Raw genomic sequence first — 21,506 nt, forward strand, 5'->3', positions numbered from 1 at the left:
AGTGAATATGTGGTTTCCATAACTTGTACATGTTTTCCATAGCTCTGTGCAGGACTGTGCATGACCAAGAGCCTCAATCCTCTCTTCTGGGGGATAAAGGCAGTGGTATTGCATCCTAAGAACAAAGTGGGCCGGGGTGTATGAAATAAGGGTTTGCTCAAATGAATGAATACAGTCAGCTCTGTGAATCCCACAGTGGAGGGCAGCAGTGTCCCAGAGAGATGAAAGCTATTCATGAAACAAAAACAATTATACTAATCTCTGAAAGTGTCGCGGTTTTATTTTTGTCTACCAATTTGCCTTTTTAATTCCTATTCACGGGGGTCATGTGGTTCTGAAGCATACCCCCCAGTAGGCACGGTGGGTAGTTGATTGGACATTTCAAAGGAAGTCGGCATGGGCCAATTCTTACCTGGTCCTCTGTAGGCTGACCTGAGCTCTATGCCTATTCTTTATCCTTCTTCTGAGAGAGGGAGTACTGGTGATTTGTGCACATATCCAAAATGGAATCTAGGAACTCGATTTGAAATTCTCTAATCCTTCATTTCACCATCACTTAATTTATTTTCTCATGTAATATAAGGTGGTTTGCAAATTCTACAGAGACACCTTATAACCATCACACAGGTATATTCCTTTACTCTTGAATAGGGGAAAACCATATCTACCCACCTTTGATGATTTAATTTTGTGGCCAGGTATTTGATCCTTCAAATTGATCAATATCAATAATCGAGACCTGTTGTAGCTGCATATATTATAATGAGCAGAATTTTATTGCTTAGTGTATAAGAAAAAGCTGTTCAGAGTAAGCTGGTGAATTTTGGATACATAAATCAGCAAGTTATAATATTACTAATTTCAACTGTTGTCGATATTGTTTAAATACAATTGCTCCCATACCACAAATCTATAATTAAATGTTTCTGATTGTTGCAGATTTTATTTAGCCTGTATCCAGACCAAGGAAAGTTCTGGCAGTTGTTGACCGTGTCACCGCTGGAAAGCTACTGTATCCAAAATATACTGAGATGGTTGGTCTCCCAAGGTTGAGATTCAAAAGCCCTGAAGAATTACTACAACTGAATTATTACAACAAAAATGATTGCAACACTTCTTCCCCACACATATTCCTTTTTATTTGGGAGATGTTATTAGAAATGAGGCCTCAGAATGGCACTGGGGAGGGGGGCTTTAGGGGGATGATGGTGAAGCTTCCATGGAAGGGATGACAACAGCAAGTTGTATATTCCAGTTACAGTGTGACTTTCCTGTGGCTCTGGGACACTCTACTTTGTGTGTTTTTTTTTTTTTTCTTTTTCTTACGTCCTTTTTTATTAACTGAAGTATAATTGGCATAGCATAACTTAATCATTTTAAAGTGAATAATTTGGTGGAATGTATGCATTCACAATATTGTATAACCACCATTTTATCTAGTTCTAAAGCATTTTCATCACCCTAATAGGAAACCCCATAGCCACTAGGCAGTCATTTCCATTGCCCCCTTCCAAAGCCCCTGGCAACTACCAATCTACTTTCTGTCTCTATAGGATTTACCTCTTCTAAATATTTCATACAATATCTGGCCTTTTGTGACAGTCTTTTTACACTTATCATATTTTTGAGGTTCATCCACAATGTAACCTGTATCAAAACCCTCATTCCTTTTTTAGTGGCTGAACAATATTCCATTGTATGTATACGCCACAATTTGTTTTTCCATTCATCAGTTGAGGGGATTTAGGTTTTTTCCATCTTTTGGCAATCGTGAATAGTGCCATAAGCATTAACATACATTTATTTGTTTGAGTTCCTGTTTTCATCTTTTTGGGTTATATATCTAAGAGTGCAATTACCTGGTCAAATGGTAACTCTGTTTATATTTTTGAGGAACTTCCAAACTATTTTTCTCAGTAGCTATACCATTTTACATTCCCACTAGCAATGTCCTAGAGTTCCAATTTCTCTACATCCTCAACAACAGTTCTTTTTCTTTTTCTTTTTTCTTTTGTTTATGGCCATCCTAATTGGTGTGAAGTACTAACTCATTATCGTTTTGATTTGCATTTCTCTAATGACTAAGAATGTTGAATATCTCTTCATGTGCTTGTTGACCACTTACATATTTTTTTTTTTTGGAGAGATGGCTGTTCAAGTTTTTTGCCCATTTTTAAACTGCATTGTTTGACTTTTTTGCATCTTATTTCCTTTTGAGTTTCAATTTGGATGCTTTCTATTAACTTGCTCTAAGTTCACTGATTCTTTGGACATGAAGAATCTGCTCATGGAGCCTGTGAAAGGCATTTTTTATTTCTGTTGCTGTGTTTTTGCTTCTTACCATTGCCTTTTGAATCTTTCTTAGTGTTTTCATTGCTCAGCTGAAATTACACATATTATCATGCATGTTGCCTACCTTTTCTATTAGAGTCAACATATTAATCATAGTTATTTTAAATTCACTGTCTAATAGTTCCAACATTAGTATCATCTGAGTCTGGTTCTAATGATCGCTCTGTCTCTGGACCCTCCATTCTCTAGTCTTTTTTTGTATACCTTGTGATTTTTTGTTAAAAGCCACTGTTCTAATTTGTTAGCTGTCAGAAACAGAATGGCTTTTTAAAAAGGGGAATTTATTATGTTGCAAGTTTATAGTTATAAGGCTGTGAAAATGTCCAATTTAAGGCACAAACTAGAGGTTACCTTTACTCAAGGAAGGCCAATGAAGTTTGGGGTTTCTCTCTCAGCTGGAAGGGCATATGGCGACATTTGCTAGCTTTCTCTCCTGATATCTTGTTTCATGAAGCTCCCCCAGAGGCATTCTCCTTCTTCATCTCCAAAGGTTTCTGGCTGTTCTGGTGGCTCTAAAGTTTTTTCCGAAATGGTTCCCTCTTAAACGGCTCCAATAGCAAGCCCTCCTTGAATAGGTGGAGACACACCTCCATGCAAACTATCTAGTCAAAGGTTACCACCCACAAATGAGTGGGTCACATCTCCAAGGGAACAATCAAAAAGATTCCACTCAGCAATATTAAGTAAGGATTAAAGGGCATGGCTTTTCTGGAAATGGGCACAGCCAGCAATGCATAGAATAGAAGATATTGAGGTAAATACTTTCAGGCTTGGAAATGAGTATGCTTTGACTTCTACTAGGCATTAGTTGGGGCCGAAGTGTGCGGGTATAATCTAATCAGAAGTTAGGTTGTATTTGACATTTGCTATTACTATGGTAACTTTCAGTGCAGCAGACAGCTGAATTCCTTTAGTGACTGCCTTACTTTACCAGGCTGCTTTGATAAACACCTCACAACGGATTGACAGGAATTTATTGGTTCATGGTTTTGGAGGCTAGAAGTCCAAAATCAAGGTGTTGCAAGGCCGTGCTTTCTCCCCAGTCTGTTGTGTTCTGATACTAGCTTGCTGCAAGGGGTTCCTTGGCATGCATCTCTGCCTCTAACCACATGGGGACCTCTCTCTCCTTAATTTTTTCTGGCTTCTGGTTTCTCCATGCAGCCTTGTGACTCACTGTGTTCAAATTTCTTCTGCCCATAAAGAACTCTGGTAATATGGCTTAAGAACCACCCTGGTTCAGTTGGGTCATACCTTACATAAAAATGACATCTTCTAAAGTTCCTATTTATAAACAGGTTCACACCATGGGACATGGATTAAGATTAAGAGTATGATGGACATCTGGGGAAGATGGCAGAGTGTGAGCTTTAGGACTCAGTCCTTCCACCAAAAACAACTATTAAATGGCAGGAGCTGTCTGAAAGAACTATTTTGAAACTCCAGAGGCCAGAAGAACACCATATAGCATCCAGGGAAGAGCAGAAAGAAAAGGCTGATGATTAATGGTAAAGAACAGTAAATTGTTCTCTCTGCTGATTGCTGCTTGTGCCCATCCCCCACTCTCATGGCAGGCTACCATGGGGTCCAATCCCTTGCTACCGACAGAAAGGAACCTAAAAATTCTCTTCCTAAAGAACAGGATGGCCATAACCAATTGGCTTTTGATGAGCAAATTTGTATCACTGGGGCCCCCCTCCTTCTCCCTTGAATTTGAAACAGCCATTGTTTCAAGGCCACCCCAAACAAAGGCAGCAGCAGACGTTGTTTCAAGTCCTCCCTGGAAAGGGGCAGGGTTGGTGGGGATTTAAGGACACAGCACTTTCTCTGGGATATGGGAGATAGTTAGCTGAAGGGTTGCATTTGCTAGGCAGGTCAGAAAGGTTCAGCTTTGTGGGGCAGTCTGAGAAGCTTTTGGCATCCTTCTTGATCCCCTCCCTAGAGCATTTTGTAGCTGATCTGCACCCCTATAATGGGTCCCTGACCCTGTTTTGACTGGGAAAGGCTGGCTTGGGACAGTCTTCTCTGGGAGGCACTCCTCCCAGAAGTCTGTCTCCTGGGAAACAGAGGACAACCAAACTCCTGTCAACAGGGGAACTCTAAAACAACTAACAGGCAAAAGTCCAGGACAAGTCAGAGGCCCAGAAAAACAAGGTGAAACGACACACTGCATTTGTCTTGGACAGAACTGGTGTTCTGATAGGAGGGTTAAAACTCAAGAAAATCTGTCTTGTCATCAACTGGGTACAAGACAAAGAAAACAGACATCTCACGGAATAAATCTCAGAGTTAACATTTAAAAAAATTAAAATATACAGTGTGCAACAAAATACCGACAAACAAAGAAACAGGAAATGATGGCTTATCCAAAGAAAGATTAAAAATACAGGAAACACCAATGAAAGAGATGAGAATGTGCCAAACAAAGCCTCCAAAAAATTTTCTTAAAAATGCTCAAGAATATAGAGGAAAGTACAGAGAAAGAACTAAAAGGTATCAAGAAATCAATGATGAGCAATATGAGAATCTAAATAAAGGTCCTATATCCAATGGGTTCACACCCACAGGGACGGATTAGATTTAAGAAAATATTTTTTCTGGGGTACATAAGACTTCAAACCACAACAGTCAGTAGAAGCCAGAAGTTAGAAGAAGACAAAGAGGAGAGAGAGATTTTCACATGATGGGGCACTTCCATTTTCAGGATGTTACTGACTCTGGGAGAAATCATGACCCTGCCAATATCTTAATTTTGGACATCTAGCCATTAAACCATGAGATAATATATGCTTGTCATTTAAGCCAACTTATTGTGCAGTCTTAGTCATAGTAGCTCTAGAAAACTAAGATGAGTCTCAAGAAACTGGGCCCAGATTGAAGCGTAAGTAGTAGACGTCTGGCTGAACAATGAAGTGCAAGGTTGGAGGGCAATTTCAAAAAATGGGGGAAGTTATCCTCATCGTACATGGTTGCTTAGGTAGTGTTTTGATTTCCTTGGCGCTAAACCAAAAACCATGCAATGGGTTGGCTTAAGTGATGGGAATTTATTGGCTCATGGTTTTGAGACTAGGGAAAGTCTACATCAAGTCACCTTTAAGGGGATGTTTTCTTCCTGAAGACTGGTGTTCTGGGGTTTGCTGCCAGCAGTCCTTGGTCAGGGCCTCCTCGGTCAGTGGTGACCTCTCCTGGCCTCTCCCTTCTCTTTCAGCTTTCATTGATTTTTGGCTTCAGGCCATTCCCTCTGTGGCTTTCTCTCTATCTGTCTGAATTTCATTCTGCTTATAAAAGATTCCAGTAACAGGATTAAAACCCATCCTTATTGAGTTGGGCCACATCTTAATGGAAGTAACCTCATCAAAAGCTCCTACTTATAATAGATTCACACCTGCAGGAATGGATTAAATTAAAACATGTGTTTTTCTGGGGTACACAGATCCAAACCATCAGAGAGTAAGCAGAATGCTCAGTAACCATTATCTCCTTTCTTCCCATTTAGTTACTAAGAAAAGAAATGGCCCTAAATAATTTATCTCATCTGCTACCTTTTTGTTTTCAAATCAATCTGTCTTGCTATAAGCATTCTTCCCTTTCATAAGCTGTTTTATGAAATGACACTAGCCCTGCAGACTCTCACTAATGGCTCTGTTTGCACTGTTGAGTGCTTGCAAGGCCAGGCCTGAGGATTTTTCCATTGTCTGGGTGAGAAGTAAAGGAACATTTGGCAACACTACCTTCAACAAAAGACTGACAGAACCCTATTCCTGAACCAACTTCAATCTTGTTCTACCTTCCTAGTCTTAGCAGATAACAGATTTGCCTGCAGTTTTATCACTTTTCAAGTATTTATGATGATTATCTTTTGCAAAAAGAATTAATTTGTTCAGAGAGCAAAATGACAAGGCTGTTTTCCCTTTAGTACCTTTGATCAATAATCACTGTGAACTGAAACTTTTGTGTTGCTTACTCTAGTTTTATGAGTCCTTCTTGGGGATTCCCTCCCAGTTTTTCTAGGATACCTTCCTCAGGGAAGCCTCTCTCCAGAGAGGGTGTCAACAGTACTCTGGAAATATCTGTCCACTCAAGCCATTGGGTTAGGTTAGCTGTTTGGAAGGCAGCCTTGGTGAAGGCTGGCCAATGGTGTGTCCCTCGCTTTGAATGGGCAGGGAGCTCAATTGCTTGAAGGACAGGATAGCTCTGGGGTCTGACAGTGATCTTTCTCAATTCTTGACATTTATTTCACCATTTTGAAATTGAGCTGGCACTTAGTCTAAGTGCTGTAGAGTTGCATGATTTTGATACATTTTTTCTCATTCTTGTTCTTTTACCTCCAAGGATTGAAAGAAGCTTCTAAGATTTTCTTGGCTTTTGCCCATGGGCCCTTGGTCCTTGTCAAAGTTTGGGGTCCAGGAGGACACTGGCTTCATGATGTCCCCAGATGTAGACTGTGTGCTCCGCTCTGTGACTACACTGTAGAGGCTTGCAACTTACTGTTCCAACAGACCCTGGGATGTGAAGAAAGTGGTCTTCAGGGAGACTCAGTCAGGAAGGCCTATGGACTACTTGGGAAAGCTGTGTGATGTTCCCACTGCAGGCAGCCTCAGTGAACCTTGACAGCAGTCATACCCGAACAACCACAGACAGAGGTGGTACCTCCTTGAACCTTATCAGTTAGTGGTAATCCTAAATAAGCATGGCTACTTAGTAATAACTAGTGAAGCTCTTCTCATTGTACTCACTGGAACTGCATTGATTTTCTTCCCTTCTAAAGCATTTTTGTGAAACTTTCCTTCCCTTCCTAATGTTACCCAGGGAGAAGAGTAGCTAGGGGGCCTGGGCAGCAGAAGGAAGGTCCAGGGTTTGAGTGGCTGGGGTAGGAGGGGCCCAGGTCCTCAAGACTGGGCAGGCCAGCTGATGTCAGGGCCAGGCTACTCCAGCAAGTTGGGGAGGGTCTTTCTTGGCTGTGAGGGTAAGCTGGGAGCCCTTTCCTCACTCCCTGAGTGGACTGCACATTTGGATGAAGAGAGAACAGGCTGGAGGAAACTGAGAGAGCTGAATGAAAGATATGCTTTCTGTAAAGTCATCCTGGCTAGTCTGTACCTCATCAAATTCTATGTGGGGTGCTTTGGGCTTCCGCTGGCTCCTCAGAAAAGCTGCTGCATGTCTGCTAGAGTCTGCACTGGGTTTTTGGAAGTCCACGGACTCTCTCCCAAGACCCTAGGATGAGAACCTGCACTGGGGGGTTGTGAATGTGAAGCTGCCACTGTGGGCTTACCTGGGAGGAGGGTCCCTGCTGGGCTCAGGACTCCCAGTGTTCAAACCTTTGGAGGTCATGTGTTCGGTATCCCTGGGAGCAGACTGCTGTGCTTCTAAGTCAATGGTGGTCATCGGGGACTGCTGTGTGCCATAGCCAGGACCCTCAAAGGTGGTTCTGAGGAAGGACCATTCATTTCAGGCCTGCCATGTGTAATGCTTGGCTCTGTCAGGCCATGAGGGATATTCTTATGTTATTCTCATGTTGTTGCTGAGTGACAAGCACCTGTCTCTTCCTACCTAACTTTGGGCCAAACCTCTAGAAAGCTTCCATCTTTCCCTTGGGTCTCTTCTCCAGGTCTCAAGACTTCCGGGGGAGATGGAAGCTGGGAAGAAGTATTTTGGAGAAAATGTGGCTTTCCTTCTGCTGGAGGATTTTACCACCTATGAAACTGTGTGTCTTGTTTGTAAGAGGCTTAATGTGTTACCTTTATAATTGTAGGATTTATTTTAGAAGCTTTGTGAGATAGAAAGTGACTGTCATTGAGCTCTTGAAGTTATTTTATTTTATTTTATTTTCTGAAGTTATTTTTGACTGAAGTGTTTTCTGTTCTTGAGCTGGCCACTCAAGCGTTTCCTAGATTATTAGACATGAACAGAGGTCTGTAGATCTTTAGAAGCAGGTGAATTAGATACATCCTCCCTCCTAACCTCTCTCCTGTCTTTCCTTCTTCTCCCCTCCTTCCCTTCCTTCCTCTCATCTCACCCTCCCTCCCTTTCTCTTTTCTTTCCTTCCTTCCCACACACTAAAGCTTTTATTTGGTTGGGACTCTGCTCTAGGCTCAGAGGACTTCCAGGATAATGCTTTAATAAAATATTTATTAATCAAACAAATGCTTTTTAGGCATATCTAACGTGATAGAACTACATTAGTCTCCAGAGAAATAGAAAAATAAGTAAAGTGGAATTCCTTCTCTTGAGGAATATTAGGGGTTGAATTGCATCCCTCTAACCCCAGTGACCATGAATGTGAACTTATTTGGAAATAGAGGCATTAAAGGTGGAATTAGTTATGATGAGGTCATCGTAGAGTAGGTTAGGCCCACCAACCAGTATGACTGTGTCCTTATAAGGGAAAAAGGGACACAGACAAAGGGAAGAAGGTCATGTCATGGTGGAGGGAGAGGTTGGAGTGATGCTGCCACAAGCCCAGGAATGTCAAGGATTGTTGGTAACTTCCAGAAGCTAGGAGAGGTGAAGAAGGAGCCTCCCTTAGAGCCTTTGGAGGGAGCCCAGCTCTACTGATTGATTTCAGACTTCTAACCTCCCAAACTGTGAGAGAATAAATTTCTATTGTTTTAAGCCACACAGTTTGTCACAGCAGCCCTAGAAAGTCACACAGAAGACTAGACCAATTGGGGAGAAAAAACTAAAACAAATTAGAGTAAGTGTGAATAAATACCTTAACAGAGATGAGCACAGGGTCTATATGTGGAACAAATGCAGAAAGGATAGAATCCACTTGGGTAAAGATGTGGCCGACAAGATGTCCACTGGGGATTTGTGCATGTAAAGCTGTCACCTCGGGCCCACCTGGAGGCGGAAGACCCTGCTGGGATTCCAGGGTTCTGTTGACACCAGCACATCAGGTGGAAAAGGCTATGAATCCTATAGATTCCTTTAGATTGTCCTTTGCAATGGACATCTGCAAAGAGGGGAGAGAAGAGGAAGGGTGGAAGTTTATGCAGTCCTCCATGTCCTTTGGATTTTGTGTGCCTTCCACGTGGGTGGCTAATCCATTTCATTTTTACATTTCATCTGCCCTCTATGGTATAAGATCTCCCAGGACAAAGGCTTTGTTTTATTCTTTTCTCTCTTGGTATTTGTTTTGGTTTGCTTAAGCTGCTAAATGCAATATGCCAGAAATGGGTTTGTTTAAACAACGGGATTTATTAACTTACAATTTACAGTTCTTAGGCCATGAAAATGTCCAAATTAAGGCATTAGTGGATTGATAAAGAAAAAGACTCAGAGGAAAGGCTGCCAGCATCTGGGACAGCTCTGTCACGTGGGAAAGCATGTGGCTGGTGTCTGCTTGTCCTTACCTTCCAGCTTTCATTGCTTTCAGCTTTTGGCTTCAATGGCTTCCTCCCTGAGCTTCTGTGGATCCTCTCTTTGTATCTCTGGGCTTTTCTCTTGAAGCTCTCTTGGCTTTTTAATCCTCTCAGAAAGAACTCCAGTAAAGGATTAAGACTCACCTTAAATTGAGTGAGTCACATCTCAATTGAAACAACCTAATCAAAAGGTTCTACACACAAGAATGAATTAAAAGAACATGGCCTTTTCTGGTGTACATAACAGCTTCAAACCAGCACAGAATCCAACAGATGTACCATGAACACTTGTTATAAATTGAAGGGAGAATCCAATCTGGGCTAGTCCAATGACCTTTCCATATTAGTCACCAGATATTGCTATTTCAATCTCCTGGGTCTCCTTGCAAGTTCTCTGCAATCCATTAAGTCACCCCCATATCCTGTGACTGTCTTGGGGAAATGCCAGGACTGGAATAACTTCAGGTGTGGATAAAAGTAGCAGCATCTCTTTGGGTCTTTTCCTAGTACACCCTGCCTCATGCATGACTTACATTTTCAGTGTTCCTTTCTGGAACCCTAGTTCCACACAAGTGTGTTGAGAAGCTTTCCAGTGGAGAGGTGGGGGAAGTCTGCCCATTCTGTACTCCTATATAAACAACAGTGTTGAAGACAACACTTTATTTACCAGTGTGGTTGTGTGCATTTGCTTTTTACTGGTACATTTTGCTGGAGGAACTAAACAATGAAAAAAAGATTGATTATTCACTCACACTTCCCAATTTGTAATGCAAATTTTGTAGATATTCTGCCTTGAAACTCTGCTTTCCCTCTAAGTCTGCTCAGTAAACCATCTGTTTCTTTTAGGAGTTTAGGGAAGACTAAAGGAATTGTTTTCTTAATCCTCCTAGAACCAGTGAGCTGCAGCTAAGAGACTTTTGAGACCTCACATAAAATAAACAAGCTGAGATGTGTTTTTCCACCTACAATGATTTTCTCTTCTGTACCAAAATATAGACTGGTATAAGAAATCCATGTTGACATAGATGTAGGAAACCCTGTGCCCACAGAAACTTGCAGCTAAGGCATAAGGCTAAACAAAAGGGAATCTGCCTGGAGCAGAGGAGAAGAGGGCAGGGTATAGGCTCTTGTTTTTGTACAATATGCAGATACAGGAGGGATAGAATCCATTTGGGAGGAATAAGGGAATTACATTGGAAGAGGGGAGGAATTTCTTTTCCTGATACCTCATCCCTTATCAAGAGTCATACCAACTTGTTTTAAAAGAGATTTCTACCCTCTCACTGCAGACTTTTTCATGTCAAGTTCAGAGCTCTTTTTTTGAATTCTTTGATGTTTTCTCCACCCTACAAGCAGGAATTGGATCCCACAAGGATTTTGGCATGAGTTTGATTTGTCCATTCAAGCAACCACCTTGTTTACTGCACATGTGGGCCCAGGACTTGGGTCAGAAAAATTCCCTATGGCCACAGAAAGTGGAGGCATCTATAATCCTCAGTATCAGTGGATGATTGAAAACTGCACAACGAAGTGTATATGTAAGGAGTGAAGGGACAGAAGGATAAGGAGTGGTGAAGGGATGAAGGGGTGGTTGGAGACAGGTTCTGGAGATGCATATCTTTGTCCCCACCAGAGGAGGGCATAGCTGGCACATAGCACAAAACCTCAGGTCTCTGTGTTTCCCTTGACAAACCTGCAGCTGTGAACCTCACCAGTGCCGGAAACTCCATGCTGCTCCAGGTGGACTTGGCTGGGCCCCTGGTGGCTGGTGGGTTGAGTCGTCCTGGGAGAGAAGAGCTTATCGTGGTTGAGGTGACCCAGGCAGATGCTCCAGGCTCTAGAAGATGGCGGCCAATGCAGGTCACACTTTTAAGTTATTTAGAAAAAATAGAAAAACTTATTCCATTTCATGATGGATTTAATGAGGAGCTATAAGGCAATGGGCTTCCTTTTCATCTTCTGATTTGTCTTTGAAATTCTCTTTTCTCCTTTTCTATAAATCAGTGATAACACTTGGTGTTTCAGTGAAGTCAGGCTTGTGAGTTCTATTTTTGAAATGACTTCACAGGACAATTCAGGGAGATGTTATATCCTAGAAAATAGTTTTCTATTGTTGACATGTACTTAAATCTGGTCTGAGCTTCCTGATACTACAGGTACTCACAATGCTACAGCCATGTTGTATTTGTGGACCAATGCTAAGAGTAGGTATGTTTTGCACATCCTTCTCTTTCTGAATCCATGGGCCTGTGTGCTCTGCATCTCTGGGTGAAAGCCTTCAGCACAGTTCCTGTGAAAGGCAGTCCTTGGAGAAAGAGAGCCAGCAGAAGGGTTTTTCCAGGGTGGCCCAGAGTCCCCACAAATCAAGGATCACTCCTCTCCCACATGTCAATGGCAGGACCCCCTCTCTGCATAGCTCAACTGTCCCCCAGATCCTGACTTCAGTGATTCCACAGGGTTATCCTGCTGAATCCTAGAAGGATGGCATATCTCTAGCTAGTGGATTCTTTCTCTTATGATCAGTGGAAGGAAGCCCTTCTTGTGGACAAGGCTGTGTCACCTGAAATGGAGTATCTGATGAACCCATGTATCCTCTCCCAATTTCCTGGCATGCACAGAGTGAAGCCATAGGCAATGACTGACAGAATGCCTACATCCTAATCTGGAAATGTTGGCTGTGGTTAGTGGACATACACTTGATGTCCCTGTGTGATGTGTGGTCCCCTGGCCAGGGGTTCTTGGTAAAGAATGAGGAGGGCACACTTCTATCCTGTGAACGTGAGCCTTTACTGACTCTGATGATGGAGATGCCTCCCAGGACATGTATAGTTATAATCCAAATTAAACAGGGTCCATCAGACTTCCTGCACTCATGAGAAACCCCTTGTAACACATAGACATACCCAAAATGCCCACAGACAAACCCAGCTCTGTAAAATCAAGAGTGCAAGAGATATTTATTAAATAATTTTTTTTTCAGATTCTCACTTTCCAAGCACCAATTTTGTTTTAAGCATAAGTTTGGCATGGGTTTGATTTGTCCATTCATGCAGCTACCTTGTCTACTGCTCACATAGACCCAAAACTTAGGCCATAAATTCATTATGGCTGCAAAAAGTGGAGGCATTTTCTCTAGTGCATGTACTTCGCTGTTCTGGCCAACTTCAGAGTTCCTATGTTTAATTTTCTTTGTGGTTTGTTGGCTTGACCCTCCCACTGAGAATACCCTGCCTTCCCCTCAACTGGCTTCTCTCCCCTCTTTCCTCCTCCTGGCTGCCCCTCTCTTCCACTCCAGACACCTCCCAACTTGTCCTTCTTGGACTTTCTCCACTATCCTGTTAAGGACAAAAAACTGGATGGATTTACCTCATCTTTGGGGCCCTCTCCAAGGGTTCCTGGGAGCATTGCAATGTGTGGAGTTTTCTGGTGGGCCAGAGGGTGAGCCAGAGTGCAGGAAGTGCATCAGAAAGCAGTTCTAAGTAAGCAGTCCTTGTAAGTGGCCTATAGTGGTCTCAGAAGACATCTCCAAGTTCTCCAGGAGCTAGTAGTGATTTCTGTTCTTGTAGTAAATGAACATTTACCTTTAGACTTTTTGTACTTTGTATGCTAATTCTGTATTTGTATCTTTGCATTCTTTTTCTCAATGAAGCCCTCCAAAATGTGAAAATTTCAGGCTCTGCAAAACCTGGATCTGCCTCTGACACCAAGGACATGAGAGCTGATATAAAAAGGCATCATCATTCCTCTCTATTTCTCTTATTCTACCCAAGAAGCACCCTTCACTGAATAGCCCCAGATCCCAGATGACATTTCAGTTTAAAAGCCTAATTGTGATTTTAAATTTCATCTTTTACAGGTCACTTATAATTGGACAATATTTCTAAATCCAAGAATAAATGAGCGCTTTGTCATGAGCAGGACTTTTGAAATACTGAGCAGGTGGGTTTTCAGATGAGTGAAGTCTTAGGAGCTAATTCTCTGGGATATACTCTCCCAAAGAAGTTTGGTTTGTAGGACACCTCTTTTTGGCATGAAGAGCAAAAGATCAGTTATGTGGCTTAGTCAAGGCTGTCTGCACTGGATGGACAGTGAGCGCAACGATTCTGGTAAGGCACCATAATCATAATGTCAGAAAATAAGCTGGGTAACCTAAGGACCAACTTTGAAGCAAAGCTTACTTTTAATTGAAGTTTTAAGTTCATTATTTTTGTGAAGCTGTACAATGGCAAATTCTAGGAAATTTTAAGATGCTTTCTCCTTTGTTAATGAATGTCACTGAATATTCCATCTATGCTCTTGGATATTGACTGAACTTTTAGAAAAGTGCTTCTATTTCAAGCATCCTCGGGCTTCTTGTTTGTGACACTTCATCCCACTGTCAGCAATTGGAATTTGAAGAGTTGCCATTGCCCTCTCTTAGCAAGTACAGCAGTTGGGTATGTAGTGAGGAGGAAGGGAAGAAATTAAATGGCTAGGATCAAATGTGAGTGTCACAGTCTCCTTGTTAACTGTCGGAAACTGGCCAAAGCACATGTAATGGAGTGGAGAGGCAGCTGCTACCTGGCTGCACCAAAGGAGATCAGATTGGAGACAGGCTTTGCAGAATGGAAGCTGCATAGTGTCTCAGACCACTTACCTGCTCAGTATTCCTCCGAGAAATTGGGCACTGGGCTGAGTCACCTCCAAGCCTCTGCCCAGCCAGCGATGATGTGAGTTAAAAATGACATCAAGGGAAGGGATGCTAATTGCTGTGATAGAACCTGTCTCCCTTTCCAGCTGGAAAATGTTTGTTTCATTCTGCAGAGGGACCATCTCAATCAGCATCCGAGCCTCCCTCCGGCAGAGCCAGGCCGTTCCTCTTCTAATGGCTCACCAGTACCTTCGTGCCAACGTGGAAACGCAGGTCACCATTGCTGCGGTCATTTTGGCAGGGGTCTATGTGCTGATTATATTTGAGGTGTGTTTTATGCCTGCTTTCCTGGATTTGTTTTTGCCCACAAGTAAGTCTATTTTAACTTGTTAGGAACTCTGAATGGGCTCATCCTGGCTACTCCATCAAGTTGGAATAGCATCATTGCTACAATTCAGTATGTCCCCCATTACAGGTAGAATGTTGAACTGAACTAGAAATGATTTTTTGAATTGTAGCACCTGGCATATGCAAGATCCGTTTTGTGAGTCACAGCCACATTTACCTAAGAAAATGGAATAGAGTGATTTTCTCACCTTCATTCTGCTGCTCACCATAACTGCGACCACCTGGGACAAGATATAACCCCTCTAATTTAGCATCTTTGTCTATAATATAAGCCAATTGCTGCAAACTCTTCCTGCTTTGTAGGATTGTGCATGAAAGGGGACTCAGCCTACAGGCTTACATGCATGGGAAGTTGTGATCTGTTTCCTTTTCTCAGCTAGAGAGAATTTTCACAAATGATCTTAAGGCTTGTGAATTTGTTTCTGGGAAACAGCCTTAAACAGCATGAAGTGAAGGATGAGCCACTGTCTGTGCTGGACAGGCTCGCTTTTCATTTAGTTATGGCCCCAAATTTATACTGTACCCGCCTCACAGTGACACCTTGCCCAGTAAGGTTGGTTCTAGTAGGTGAAGCCTGGAAGGTAAAGGATAACATGACTTAGTGAGCTTTTCAGGGAGGCATTTCTTAATGCCTTGGAGGTGGCAAGAAGATGTTTGGCCGGAGAGAACCACTAGGGAAGTTCCAGAAATTTATTCGCAGTTGTCTAGGTTGCCTGGGACATGAGAAGACCATACTGTGTCTCTGAGGATGCCTGAGAGTTGTGGACCTTTGTTTCCAAATAGCTAGACTGCACTAAACCTGAGGCATGGCCAAGTGGCCAAGACATCTCTGAACCGTGGCTGTTACTAGGCAGACTTGGTGCTCTGCCATAGGTTCCATAGTCAGGGGACAATGGGCCCAAATGGACTGAGACCATTTATTGCTTACAGTGGCAGTGCAGCAAGATCAACGTCATATCCTATGGGGTGACACTGAATTGGACAGGGCATGTGACCAGGGTATGAGGTCACTGTCATGGAGAAGTCAGTCCTGTGCTGTAGTTAAGCCACTTGTAGCCTGAAGCTGCATCCAAGTGAGGACAGTGTGGCTCAACCCATGCCTTACTGTAAACAGGGAGGTGGATGGGAGCCTCTGTGAGACACAGAAGTAGGTGGGAAGTGCCTGGGACAGTAGCTCACAGCCTGCGGTTTAGTCCATACAACCTGTGGCTTCAGGTGAGCCTATAGAATGAGGGGGCACACTCTCAGGACCTGTACTTTTCTTACGATAGTGGTAGGATGGCGTGAGGCAGGAACAACAGCTTCTGTGGCCATTACCTGACTTTGAGAGCTGGAGAGCAGATGCCTCTTTCTCTTTTCCTCAGATTTGCCTTACAGCCATTACCTTAGAGCTGGCAAAACAATGTTGTAAGATGGGGCTTCATTACCGACAAAGGATCAAAAGGCATTCTTCCACCAGTGATTTAGGTGTGGGCCCAGTTGGACTGTGGGGGAAAGAATTTTGGCCCCGGGACATGGGACCAGTGTAGAATCTTCACCAAGAATTAGGTTATAGAGACACTAGTTGGCTCTGGAGAAGATAACAATGATTCCAAAGCTACAATGGGATCCTTGGGCTGATACCTCGGGGGATGGCTATCCGCTTGCCCTAAAGAAACAAATCCTTGGGTGCCCAGTTGGATGTTTCTGTGCAGGGTGTGTGAGCATTGGGAAAGCATTCCTTCTCCTGGATATTATACTATATATATCAAAAGGGATAAAAGTAAGTCATGCAAGAGCATATATGTCCTGCTCCCCTGGTACTGGTGGCTTTCCCAGACCCCCTCCTTCCTCAGCCCTTGTCCTGAGCAGTTACTTGGTAAATGCTTAAAAGCTGGGGCTGTCTGGCATGGCTGTGGTACAGAGACAACGGGAAGAGGGTACATGAGTACCACCCAGAACAGGCAGCAGGGGATGCCACGGCCATGTGAGGCTACAGCCATGTGGGGCCATACATCTGCTGGAATGCAGTGCCAGAGGAACCATGGAACCTTCTGTCCTTGTCATGGAGAGGGTTGAATGTTGCAGAGTACTGACCATTGACAGCTTTCTTCTCATGAAGCCTTGCTCATCAGTTGTATTCTCAGTCCAGGTGAGCATACTCAGTAAGTATGGGGGCATGTGTGGCTTCTTGATTCTAGTGTCTGAGACCCTCTCATCCCCACATGGTTCTACTGAATGACAGGGGAAGAATCAAGGACTTTTCCTTCTCCAGGTCTGATTCCAATTCGATTTTTATTGTCCTATTTGTCACCTGGCTTTATAACCCCTTAATGTGCTTTGCATTCCTTTTCATTCTTATTGTGGCAGAAGGCTAATTACATACAAGACTTTGAAATATGAATGTGCATGATTTTATATTATATCTAATTCATGCTATGAATTAGAGTCTTTTGTTTTAAAAATGCTGTGACTAGGGATTTTCAAGTGTTATCCACCAGTTTCTTAGTACATTAAGTTAATAAGTAGTGTACATAAGGCTCATATGTGAGAAAGTAAATAGAGCCAACACTATCTTTTTATAGTAATGAGGCTGTAAATAGATAGGATTTGCATAATTTTCCTTTGCAACCTTGGTGTTTCTTATATACATTTTTGATGCTCTAAAATGAATTTTTATCAGTAGGAATTGGAGTAACTGGAGAATAATGGTGTTTAGTATATGAGAAGACTGTGAAACAATAATATAAATGACTCATCAATATGGGAAGCAGCCAGGCTGCTTGTCTTTCCTCTTAGAGATGTTTCTTGATGTCATGTGGTCTTCCAGCAGTCAGTGGACCCTGGACCCATCCTCAGCCTGGGACCTCTAGGGTTCTTCATTCTGCCTCCAGTTTTCTCCTTCCTCATGTACTGTCAAAGAGGATTGTTCTGTAAACTATGAAGAGGGGAAGGGAGGGCAGTGATTGTTTAAAAACATGTGACAGAAGGGGGGACAGCTTCTTCTAGCCAATAAAGTAACTGAGTTTGATGATTTATTGTTACTAAATTAATTCACAAATTCAACACATCAAGGGATTACACCCTATTCTAAGCATCTATAAAATGGCCCCTGCTCTCAGGGGCAACAGTCCAGTGGAGAAGGGAGAGAGGACCTTTGTTCCTAAGCATGAGCCCTACTACAGATAGTAATAGTTGTGATAAAGGGAAAATATTCTAAGATATGTTCTAAGAGTAGGAGAACAGAATTATAGTCCTGGCATTATCATCAGTAGAGTGATGCCTTCTGCCATTCATTTGACCCTCCTTCCCTCCCCCTCCTCCCTCCCCTACCTCCATGCTATATCTCTCCACTCCTCCTTCCCTCTCTCCACCCCCCACTGCTCCCTCTACCCTCCTCCATCCCTCCCTCCTTCCCTCTCTCCCTTCACCCATCCATCCATCCATCCCTCTTTCCATTCCTCCATCCCTCCATCCATTTATCCATCTACCTCTCTATCCATCCACTGTTAGAAATGGCCTGGACGAGAGTCTAATATGTCCTTTATAGTTGGGGAAGACCTCCAAAGAAAAAATAGGCTCTTTCTAGCATAATAGTTCTTTCTTTGAAACATCTTATTATGAAAAATTCCCAAACTGGAGAGTTTAAAAAATTCTTATCACTCAGTTTTGACATGTTTGTTTCCACCATTTTGCTGGAATATTTCAAAGCAACACCCAAATATCATGTAATTGCATTCATAAAAACTTCGGTATGCATTTCAAAAAAGGGAATTTTCTTATGTAATCAATGCAATTTTAATTCTTTAGACAATACCAATTTTTAATGTTTCCTAATATCTAATCTACCTTCAAATTCCCCAATTGTCAAATGAGATCTGCTCATTGATTTCATTATATCTCTTCATATCTTCTTCTGTGAGGCGTCTTTTCAGATTTTTTTCCCTATTTAAAAAACTGTGGAGTGTTTTTGTATTGAGTTGGCAAGAATTCTTTATATATTCTGTTTATAAGTCCTTTATGAGATAAGTGTTTTATAAATATTTTTCTCCCAATATGTGGCCTTTCTTTTTATTTTCTTAACAGTCTCTTGAAGAGCAGAAGTTATTGATTTTGATGAAATCCAGTTTAACAATTTTTTTCTCTTTTCATTTATACCTCTGAGTCCAAGCTAAGATATCTTTACCAAACTCAAAGTCACAAAGATCCTATCCTATTTTCTCCTAGAAATTTTATAGTTTTAGGTTTTAAATTTAGGTCTAAGATCTGTTTCAGTTTTCTTTTTATATGCCTCAAGGTAAGAGTTCAAGTTAACGTTTAAATATTGTTCTATCTGCTTTGTAGTAAGATCATCTTTCTCCATTGATTTACTTTGGCATCCTTGTTGAAAATCAATTGAACACAGATATATGGGTTTATTTCTGGACTCCCAGTGCTTTCCCTTTGATCTATATGAGTTTAAGTAGTCTTGAAGTCTACTTAAATTAGTGTGAGTTTTCCAATTTTGTTTTTCTTTTTAAAAAATTTTTGTCTAGTCCCACCATAAACTATTTTAAATAAACTTTTTGTTTGAGAACAATCACCTGTTGTTAACTTAGTATCTTGTAGAACCATGGTACATTTATTAAAACTGAGCAGCCAACATTGGTGCATTCCTATTGATTAAATTCCAGACATTATTCTGATTTCACTAATGTCCTTCTTTTATTGCAGGATCCCATTGCATATCCCATATAGTCACCACATCTCTGTCTCCTGAGGTCTGTGGTAGTTTCTGAGTCTTTCCTTGTTTTTCATGACCTTAACAGTTTTGGGGAATACCGGTCAGAATTTTTTGTAGAATAGCCCTCTGTTTAGCTTTGTTTATGTTTTTCTTATGATTAGACTGGGGTTATGGGCTTCTGGGAAGAATACACAGAAATAAAATGTCTCAAACACAAAATGTCAGGAAGCATATACTATCCACCATGTGTTCAAAGAAATAGACAAAGCTGAAAGCAGGCAAATGGAGTATTCATTGCGCATTGATGTGCACTCAGGGATAACACATGTTACCATTTTGTGCCATCTGATTTTGAATCTGGCTTACATGCAAGTAGGTTTTTATTAGGTCCATGTCAAGTGATTCCTGTGTTGTGTCTGAAAGACACAGCATCCTGTGAGGCTCAGATCAGAGCCAGCAGACACCGTACCAAATTAGGACATGTGAATATTCACCTTCCTTTCAGGTTCTCTGTTACAGAAATTCAATTTTAAATAAGACTTGCTTATTGTCTTTTACAATAATATTAATAGTTGCCTTAAATTGGTCATTAAAGATTCATAAATACCTATGTGTTATTTACTTCTGCTCAGAGGTTACAGAGCTTCTTATTTTTGTTCTAACTACCTTCCTTCCCCAGTCTATTCAATTCAGATGGCATAATTATATTGGTCACAATCTCATCTCTTAAAAAAGATCATTGCCATAGATCTTTTCCATATGTATTCTCTCTCTATTTCCATATATATTCCCTTCATCAAGATGGTTTGCCCGTAGCCTTCCTGGGGTAATCCTTCAGGATTCTAGCACCTTCTCTCTCTCTTTGGAGATGGATGGTTGGGAAATAAACTGAGATCTGTCCTGACTTAGACACTGTTTTTGTCATATTGGGAAAGATACTTAAAGACTTGTCATGTGGGCTTGTTTACTTCAAGTATGAAGCATTTTTAATAGGTCACTGATTTTTTTTAACCATCGAAGAAAAATATATAGATATCTTTATTTTTGAACTGTGATGTCTTCACACCCTTACTAGTTAATGTCTCAAGATAGAACACTTAGGTGAGGGTCCCATTAGTGATGATGAAGGTAAATATTGGTACAGCTATTTAACAACTTTGCTGACAAAGATATTTCTGGAAGTAGACCTGTTGGTTCTGCCTTTCCTCCTTGTCTGCTTATGCTTGCCTTACTATATTCTACCCATGGTCTCTTCACAGATCTCTTCTTCTTAAGCCATTTGTTCATTCTGTGATAAGCACTTTAATTCAAATTAGAAAAGCTCATCCATAAATCCACTTTACCTGGCACATGATGCAAAAAAGGCAAAATGTTGCTACCAATTCCAGGATTGTGGAACCTCAAATTTTCCTTCAGGTCACTTGCCTTACCAGAAAGAAAATGTGACTCTACTCAGGTCAAGTGAAGGAGCCAGCATCTATCCATGTGTTATATATTAATAAAGCTTAATTTCTAATTCTTCAGGAAAAATAAACATAAATACAAATTGAAATATTTTCTTCCCACCCCTCAGTAAATCATCTTGTATATCCTTTGTAGGACTCACTTTCAGCTTTGATCTAGTCATTTCATTGCCAAAGAAGCTGAAAAATAGGTCATTGATTCCTAATCAGGCATGTACTTCAAAGTCACTTCTTCAACCCCCACAGGCCTGGATGTTTCTCCTAGAGGTTCTGATTTATGGGTTCATGGTGGGATGAACGGAAACCTGTGCTTTCAACTCCATGTCCAGATATATCTCGAATGGGTCTTTGTCTCCTCACCCCACCACAGCCCTGTGTAGCTTATGGCAGTGTTCCAGGCTGGTCTCTATGACTCAGCTCTCAGCCCCATCACAGTGTACCTGAAGGTCTTTTGATATGGTTATCACATCACATTACTCAAAATTCTGGTCAGATGTGACCCCTTGGAAATGCCTTCCCTGACTGTCACATGAATGCATCTTCCTAAAGAGCTTTTGTGTGCCAGGCTGTTCCTTGTTTTTCTCATAAAC

General features: G+C 41.7%; 1 protein-coding gene across 1 annotated transcript in view; it reads left to right on the forward strand.

The window, feature by feature from the left end:
- The window catches only part of OCA2 (OCA2 melanosomal transmembrane protein), a 366,025-nt gene that overhangs the window by 50,700 nt on the left and 293,819 nt on the right, over positions 1 to 21,506 (forward strand). Inside the window, exons 5-8 of the mRNA XM_077122323.1 lie at positions 940 to 1,012; positions 11,413 to 11,573; positions 13,570 to 13,652; positions 14,517 to 14,670. Coding sequence (XP_076978438.1) covers positions 940 to 1,012; positions 11,413 to 11,573; positions 13,570 to 13,652; positions 14,517 to 14,670 — 471 coding nt within the window. The remainder of the gene's footprint in view (positions 1 to 939; positions 1,013 to 11,412; positions 11,574 to 13,569; positions 13,653 to 14,516; positions 14,671 to 21,506) is intronic.

The sequence above is a fragment of the Tamandua tetradactyla genome, chromosome 12, assembly GCF_023851605.1.
Source record: "Tamandua tetradactyla isolate mTamTet1 chromosome 12, mTamTet1.pri, whole genome shotgun sequence".
NCBI classification, from domain to species: domain Eukaryota; kingdom Metazoa; phylum Chordata; class Mammalia; order Pilosa; family Myrmecophagidae; genus Tamandua; species Tamandua tetradactyla.